This window comes from Orycteropus afer, unplaced genomic scaffold (genome assembly GCF_000298275.1).
Source record: "Orycteropus afer afer isolate SDZICR_OR568_19922 unplaced genomic scaffold, OryAfe1.0 scaffold00370, whole genome shotgun sequence".
Classification (NCBI taxonomy): Eukaryota; Metazoa; Chordata; class Mammalia; order Tubulidentata; family Orycteropodidae; genus Orycteropus; species Orycteropus afer.
Window position 1 is genome coordinate 1,664,924 of NW_006921957.1, and position 8,486 is coordinate 1,673,409.

The 8,486-nt window shown below is 50.6% G+C and overlaps 1 protein-coding gene across 1 annotated transcript in view; it reads left to right on the forward strand.

Annotated features, from left to right (window-relative positions):
- The first annotated feature begins 1,764 nt into the window (after positions 1-1,764).
- The window catches only part of B4GALT2 (beta-1,4-galactosyltransferase 2), a 16,694-nt gene continuing 9,972 nt past the window's right edge, over positions 1,765-8,486 (forward strand). The window contains exons 1-2 of the mRNA XM_007953070.2: positions 1,765-2,119; positions 2,345-2,580. Of these exons, the coding sequence (XP_007951261.1) occupies positions 1,816-2,119; positions 2,345-2,580 (540 nt within the window). The 5' untranslated portion in view covers positions 1,765-1,815. The remainder of the gene's footprint in view (positions 2,120-2,344; positions 2,581-8,486) is intronic.

Here is an 8,486-nt window from a genome sequence, read left to right on the forward strand (position 1 = left end):
GGGACGCGGCCCCGGGGCCGCGGGGACCGCTGACCGGGCGGCAGGAGTCGGCGGGGCCGGGCCATGGGGGACACAGCCGTTCGCAGCTGCCGGAGCCCGGAACCCAGCCCGAGTCGGAGCGGCGCCCCCTGCTGAGCCCCAGCTCCGGGTGAGAGGAGAGCGCGAGCGACCCCCAGCCCAGGGTCCCCTGCTTCCAGATCCAGCCCCGCGAGGGGCACCCAGAACGCGGCCGGGTAATCCCAGCCCCAGACCGGGTGAGGCGCTGGCGGCCAAACCCTGGCCTGGGTTTACCCCCATCCCACTTCCATCCTTTGGCTTCCCTCCGGGGCTCCTCTGCCAGCCCCCAGCGAGCCTCCCTTATTGTCCTCGCGCGCCCTAACATCGTGTCGCGGCGAGGCGCCCGGTTCACGTTTCCCCGTTGCCTCGGTCCCACTCCCCAAATCCCTGCCCCCCCCCCAGGTTCCACACCCACTGGGTCTTGTCACCCTCCCCCATCCTGGGGTGCCACGTGTTCAGGCCGCTCAGGCTTCCAGCCCCGCCCAAACGCACCCCTCAGCCTGGCCGCCAGTCTGACCCAGAACCCCTGGCCCAGAGGGAGGAGCGGAATGTTTGCACGTGGGTCCGGGTGTGAGCTGGCCAGCAACCTGTATGTATGACTGTGTAAGTCTAAGACCAGGGGCTTTCTTTGTGAGTATGGGACCGTGTTACTTCCTGTGGCTATGTAGTTTTCGGTGTGTCTTTGAGTGTGGGTGACAATAGCTGGGACCAGGAGTGCCCGTGTGATTCTGTGTGTCTGTGAGTGAGATTCGTCTTGCTCCCTAAAGCACTGCCAGAAGTGCCCAGAAGTGATTGCTGCTTTGTTAGAACCACAATTGGAGCCAATGCCTAGGCCAGACCCCTTCCTGCCAGGCTAAGTGCCCCGCCCCTGTCTCAACCGCCGCCCAGGTGTCTTCTTTCTCAGAATCAGAACCAGCAGTGCATGGCAGGCCTCAAGAGTGTTCCTCCCAGCCCCATGGGGGCTGGGCCTTGAGGTCTTAGAGATGAGGGGCTATATTTTGGTCTGTTGCTCCATTGGGAAGAGATCCCATAAGCATCCTGCTTATATCTGGGCTGCACTGGACCATCAAGGTGCTCAGGGCCACTTCCCAGCCTGGTCCCAGGTGGCCTGGCCTTCTTGTCCCTGGAACCTGCCGGACAAACCACTTCCCATATGAAAGGAGTAAATGAAGTCATGAGTTTAAAGTGCTCCTGCATAGTAGGTACCTGTTAATGGTCTCCCTTTGCTGATAGTGCTACCTTGTCATGTATCTGTTCTCTGGGGCACAGGTGCACATGTGGGTCTGTGGGTAAACGCATTTGCTTGTTTATGAGCCAGTGTGAGCAGAGTTCGCATGTTTGTATACATGTTCCTCGGAAGAACATGGTGGAATGTTTGTGGCCTTGTGCTAAGGGTATGTTGAGTGTGAGGGTGTGTGAGGCTATATTTGTATGTGTATTTATACTTGTGTGTGTATGTGTGTAAGAGAGGATGAGAAATTTAAGTGTTCTTTAGTATTTAGGTGTGTCTGAAGGCGTATAAGTATTGCATTGTCAGTGGCTGTGTGTCTATGTGTCTACTTGTGGGTAGGATGTGAGTGTGGGGATATGAGCAGGTAAGTGTGAGGCTGTGTGTGTCCATGAGTGTGAACAGCTGGGCAAGAGGTGGGTGGGTAGCCTTGCACATCCTCCCCTAACCTGCAGGGTCTGTTTCTCTCCCTACTCAGGCCGGCAGCCAGATGCCTGGGCCCATTGGGCCGGCTGGTGGCCACCTGCGGGATGAGCAGGCTGCTGGGGGGGACGCTGGAGCGCGTCTGTAAGGCTGTGCTCCTGCTCTGCCTGCTGCACTTCCTTGTGGCCGTTATCCTCTACTTTGACGTCTACGCCCAGCACCTGGCCTTCTTCAGCCGCTTCAGTGCCCGTGGCCCTGCCCATGGCCTCCACCCAGCTGCCAGCAGCAGCACCAACTGCTCTCGGCCCAACGCCACTGCCCCCAGCTCTGGCCTTCCTGAGGCTCCCAGTGCCAGGCCTGGCCCCACGGTTCCTGTCCTGCCACCTTGTCCTGACTTGCCGCCTGGCCTTGGTGAGCCTGCAGGGTGGGGCCTCCACCATGGTAATAGGAATGGGAAGAAAGTCTCATCAGTTTGACTTGGGGAATGGAGTCTTGATCCATGGGAGTGCCAAGGGTCCAGGTCTGTCGTAAGAGGGCTGTTCCTGGGGATTCCTTTGCCCATCATCATGCTGGGGGAGGAGCTGGTCTCCCTGGATTATGGCTAAGGCTCTGATTCCTACACCGTCCTGCCTGCAGTGGGCCGACTGTTGATTGAGTTCACCTCACCCATGCCACTGGAGCGGGTGCAGAGGGAGAACCCAGGCGTGCTCCTGGGCGGCCGCTACACACCACCTGACTGTACCCCAGCACAGACGGTGGCAGTCATCATCCCCTTTCGTCACCGGGAGCACCACCTGCGCTACTGGCTCCACTATCTGCACCCCATCCTGAGGCGGCAGCGGCTGCGCTATGGCATCTATGTCATCAACCAGGTGTGCTGACTGTGGCCCCGACTGGGCACTAGCCACCAGGGAACCTGTGTGCGCTCGTGGGGGTGCAGGGGCCCATGTGCCAGTTGGTGCATGTGTGGGGTTAGGAGCATTCGTGGGTCCATGTCTGCTTTGGTTATGCCCATATGTGATGAGCTTGTGGAGCACACGTGTCTGTGCACATAGGGAAGGTTTGTGAGTGTGTGAGGGGGTATATGTCCACCTGACATACATGCATACCAGTAGGCATGTACACGGCCTCAGCAAGCAGTAGGCCTTGTTTACTAGGCAGTCCCCACTCCATGCTGACTATGAGGAGTTGTTGAGGGCACCAAAGAGAGGGAGAGTTAGACTCTGAAAGAGGGATGGAATTTGCAGAACCCATAGGGGCATGTGCAGTCCACAGCTAAGGCCAGGAGATGCAGTTCAGCATCTAAGCCCTACTGTCGGCCTGGCCACTGGGGCCCAGAAAGATGTGATACAGGCCATCGCTGCCCACAGGTTCCCAGATGTGGATCCTTGTAGACTCCAGTAGGCTGATGGGTAGCTGAGTTGGAGCAGGGAGGTGTGGGAACATAGACCAGCCTGGTCCAGCCCTGGGGCTGGGAAGTGATAGCTGATCTGGGACTTGGGATGAAAAGGCATCATCCAACAGAGGACTGTAAGAGGCATGTGATCTAGGCAGAGAGACCTGGAGGACACAGGTTCTAGAGGGATAGCTGGTCTGTGTCTTCAGGAACTATCGGGTGAGGGGGTGGGGTTGTCCAATGTGGGGTGGGTAGTAATGATGAGGCTGGAGGAATTGGCAGAAGCCAAATCAAGAAGGGTCTTGCGAAGCATGGGAAGCAGTTGAGTTCCAGTGTGAAGGTCGTGGGGTACAATTGTAAGGTTTTACATAATGCATTATGCTTGCTTTTAGATACCGCTTTGATTGCACGTAGACAGTGGAATGGCAGAAGGATACTAGAGGCAGGGTGACCAGTTGGGAAGAGGTTACAGTGTCCAGGAAGGAGATGATAAAGGTGATTTAAGTAGGGCAGTAGCATGGAGATGAGGAGAAAGAGGTTATGCAAATGATGAAGAATGGGAAAGACAGATATCAAGGGTCTCTGTCTTAGATGTTTGCTGTGGGGATGGCTGTACCTCTGAGTGAGGTGGGGAATACAGAAGCCAGGGTAGGTCTAGGGGATGTCTGGTTCTGAATTCTTTTCTGCATGTGGTAGGTTTGAGTACCTGTGGAAAGTATAGGAGTCAGTGTTTAGTAGGCAGACAAATGAGTCTAAAGTAGGAATGAGGTCTGAGGTGGAGAGAGGGATCTGGGAGCCTTTGGTACATAGTAGTCCCTGAAACCTACCATGTCCTACATGTCCAGGGAGCATGAGGCCTGAGAGAGGAAAGCCAGCACTGCAGGGGGTTAGTGGAGAAAGAGAGGCCTGCCACAGGAGGTGAGTAGATAGGCCAGAAAGGTCCTATCTAGGAGAGCGTGGAGTACTGGAAGCCCAGGAAAAGACAGGAAAGAAGCTATGGCAGCTGTGAGCACTGCCGGGGGAGTAAGGAGGGATGTGGACAAGGAGCGTCCAGTGGATTTAGCAACAAGATGGGCACAGCAAGAGCCATTTCAGGGGCATGGTGGGGGCGGGAGCAGATTGCAGTGGGTTGAAGAAGAAATGGGATTTAAAGAAATGGAAATAGCCTGTTGGAGACAACTCTTCCTAAAAAATCTCTGCTGAGAAGGGAAGGCAAAAGGTAGGCTGGTGGCTAGAGAGATTTTTTTGTCAGATGGGAAAGAACTGAGCACGTTTATGTGTGGGAGAAACTCAGGGCTCCTGGCTGGTGAGCAAGGTCAGAAAAGGTACTGGTGAGCCAGGGGAAATGGACAGTCCTTCCAGGGGTTGGTGGCAGAGAAGGTGCAGGAGAGGAAAAGGGGAGAGCTGACAGGCCTGGGCAGCTCAGGGTTTCAGAAGGGAGCAGCTCCCACCCCACCAGGCTCAAGTGTAGCTGGTACAGACAAGGGGCCACCATTCTTTTTGCTTTAGAAGGGCTCTGCCCTCCAAGACCCTTTTCTCCAGGGGTCACTCCAGCTGAGGAGATCTTGGCTTAGTTAGGAGCCTTGTGCACAGGATCCCTGCCTCAAGGAGACCTGCCCCTGCTGCCCCATTTCTCAGGAGACTTCAGACCCCTTGTGTTGGGGATGCTCATGGCCTGTGCTGCTGTTGTTATAGGGGAGACAAGTGACTTAGCCCAGTCCTCTCTTGGTGTCAGAGGCTGCCCATGGAGTTGGATATGGGTCAGAATGAACAAGAGGGGGAAGATGCCGGAACTCAGTGCTTCAGTCCCCGTTGCTTCTGCATCTCAGAACAAGTTACATGGGGGCATTTCTTGTTCATCTTACTATGTGTCTATGCTCAGGAGATGCAAAGACCAGGGCTGCTTATCTCTAGGATCCCCACTGCCAGGCCTGGTCCAAAGGAGAGTGCCACATGGCATGTTTGAATGAATGAATGAGAGTTCTAAGTGAAAGCTTAAATGAAGCACATAGTGGGAAATGAATGTGCTGAGGTGGGGACTGGAGGTTTATCAGGGAAGCTTTTTTTTTTTTTCTTTCAATATTTTACTGCCTTTTAGGTGAAAGTTTACACAGCAAATTAGATTCCACTTTAATCTTTATACAACTTGTTTCATGCCATTGGTTACAATTTTTACAGTGTGTTAGCATTCTCATTATTTCCACTCTGTTGTGTTTCCACCGATCTGGATTCCCTTCTCGCGTTCTCATCTTTGCTTTTGGGAAAATATAAACTGTTTGGTGTCACGTAGTTAATTGTTTAAGGGGGCGTATTACTCACAGATGATATTGTTTATTTTATAAACCAATTTATTATTTGGCTAAAAGATGACCTGCAGTTCAAAGGGTATCTTAAGGCCATACTCTTGGGGGTTCCTCTAGTGTCTATTGGTCCACAAAGTCATTTTTTAGGAATTTGAATGTTCTACTTTTTTCTCCCATTCTTTCTGGGGCTTTCTGTTGTGTCTCTGGTCAGAATGGTTGGTAGTGGTAGCCAGGCACCATCTAGTTTTTCAGGTCTCAAGTTTGAAAAGGCCATGGTTCACGTGGGCTATTAGTCCCATGGATTAGTTTCTTCTGTGAGCCTTTGATTGCCTTCATTCTCTTTTGCTCCATACGAGTAGAGACCAGAGGTTGTTTCTTAGATGGCTACTCACAAGCTTTAGCCACTACTCATCAAACTAGGATGTAGAACATTATCTTTGTGAACTGTGTTATGCCAGTTGAAGAAGTTGTCCCCAGAAACTATTGCCCCAAGCCTTTCGACCTCTTAAACCAATCCCATGAGTTGTTTGGATATGTCTAGTAATCCTCCATAACTGGACCCCTCCTTGGGTTTCTGAGGCGGTATCACTACAGAAGTAGATTGCCCTTACATGGTTTGTGACATATGGATGTAGATGCAGTACACACAAACATATGCCTACAGATACACCTGTACATGCATGTACAGTTACTTGCATATGCCTTCCTGTATACATATATGCATCCATATCTACTTAAATAACCACACACATATTTTTTGGTTGTTTTTACTGTTGTTGCAAAAGTGTATATGTTAAAGCATTTACCAAAATTGTCCCTTTTTCTAGTGTACTTCTTGGTGTCTTTATTTACCTTGGTCAAGTTCTGAGTTCACCCATATTCGGGACTACCTTCCCCATCACCAAAAGTAACAAGTGTCTACTATCTAGAAAGTCATTCCCTGTCGCTCCCCCTTCCATGCCTGCTAACTGTCAAAGAACTTTGCTTTCTGTGTGTGTATCTATTCTTGACTTTTTATAATAGTGGAACTATACAGTGTTTGTCTTTTGTGATTGACCTTTTCACTCAGCATGATGTCCTCCAGATTCATCCATCCATTAACAGACTCGTCATTATTCATTATAACCAAAAACCAAACTCACTGCCATGGAGAGTTCAAAATGGAGTCGAGCCAGTGAGCAGCATGCTTTATCCCTCTGGCATCTAAGGTCTTGGAAAACTAGCCACTACAGTCCGAATTAGGAATTTTGGTGCTCTGAACAGCTCACAGAATCAGAGTATATCAAACACGGAAGAGGAGAATTATAGGAAAGGCACAGGGAAATTATTTTGGAAAGAGCTACGGGAGGAGGACGGACAGACACCCGAGAGAGGCATTGGAAACTCTTCTGGAGCAGTCACTGTGTGCCGGGCTAGGGTGCCTGCCTGAGATCCCCGAGCCAAAAGGGAGGATGCCTTATAACAGCTTACCAGCGACCACTCTAATATTCTGGTGGGCAGCAGCAGAGACCTGCCTCCAGCAGCTCATCTTGATTTTTTGGAGGTTATTTGGGTCTCCTGGGGGCTGGCTGTGGGCATGGACACCTCTGCTGAGATTCGGAGGAAAACTTACTGTTGCGACAGGAAGGGTAGCTCCCTCCCCTCCCAGCAGGACAGAGTGGACTGGGGTCAGACTGGGAGACATCGTGCTTTTCTTTGTCACAGACATCGACCCACAGCTCAAACTGCGCACATCTTTGGCGCCGCAGCTGGGCAGTATCACAGACAAACTCCAGAGCCGGCCATTAGCTATCTGGCGGGAGTACGTCAGCACCGCGGACAGAACAGAGAGAGGGAAGAAACCGCAGTCCCAGGATTTTTGCCTTGGAGCCGTTCTTTAGCGCTGTGGGGCTGCGGAGGCGGGATATTTGTGCCTGAAATTGGCAGAAATTTGTGAGGCTCTAACAATAAGAATCATTACTGGAGTTGAGCTGCAGTCTTGCAAATAAATACGTCATCAAAAATAGCTTGCTCAAAGCCCTAGAAACCGACCCTAGCAACACCAAACTTTCCTTCTTCCGCTCCCACCTTCTCGGCCAATATCTTCACTCGCTCAATAGAAGAAAACATATTCAGCCAATTACCATAAAGCCTTCCGTTTGAACTCTAAACCCTCTTTACAACAAACAGAAACACATATCCACACTACACACAGGGATTCTCCATCACAAAGAAAACAGCAGAACGACCCAACACACTTGAATCAATATAAAAAATAAACAAACAAAAACACCAGCTTCACCTTTTTAAAATATTAAACCATAAAACCAAGACGAAACAAATCAACACTTAACCAGCAGCTAGTGACAACCTAAAGAGACAGCTCTCTACCAGATTCCAGGGACTTAAGAAGAGGTTCCGCTTTCCAGTAACCTCAACAACTCTACAGAAGTGCACTGCATGACTGAAGAGGTCCTAGTCTACACCTTCCTTTTTTTCCCGCCTCTTCTTTCTCTCGTGGTTAACCCCAGCCCTTGTTGGTTTGTTTTTGTTTGTTTGTTTTGTTCTGTTCTGTTCTGTTTTTGCTTTTATTTTCTTTAGTATTGTTGGTTTGTTTCTTTGTTTTCTTTATTTCTCTGCCTGACCTATCCCCAGATATTGCAGATTTATTTGTTTTCTTCTCCCCCTGCCCCTTTTCTTCTTTTGCGTTACTGGTCCTGTGTGATTTCAGGGTATATTTCTTGTCCATGTGCTTATAGTTTTTTCGATGGTTATTCAATTGTAATTTTCGCCTAACTGACTGGGAGACAGCAACAATCCTCATAAGATACAAGTACAGCACACCTCCTGCAACTTCACTTACAGCAAGAACCAACACCTCTTTCTCCACCAAAGGGCCAACAATAAAAAGCCACCAAGAAGAGCCTGAATCACCCTTGGCTGCTCTTCACAAACAATTAACAGAGTTCTTAATACAATACCACAATGCCTTGGAAACAATAGACCCTCACAGTCCACACAAAGAAGCAAGATAAAGTGGTAGAAACAAGAGAACAGGATACTGACCCAGAACACATCCCTGAGGAAGAAGCAGCATTGG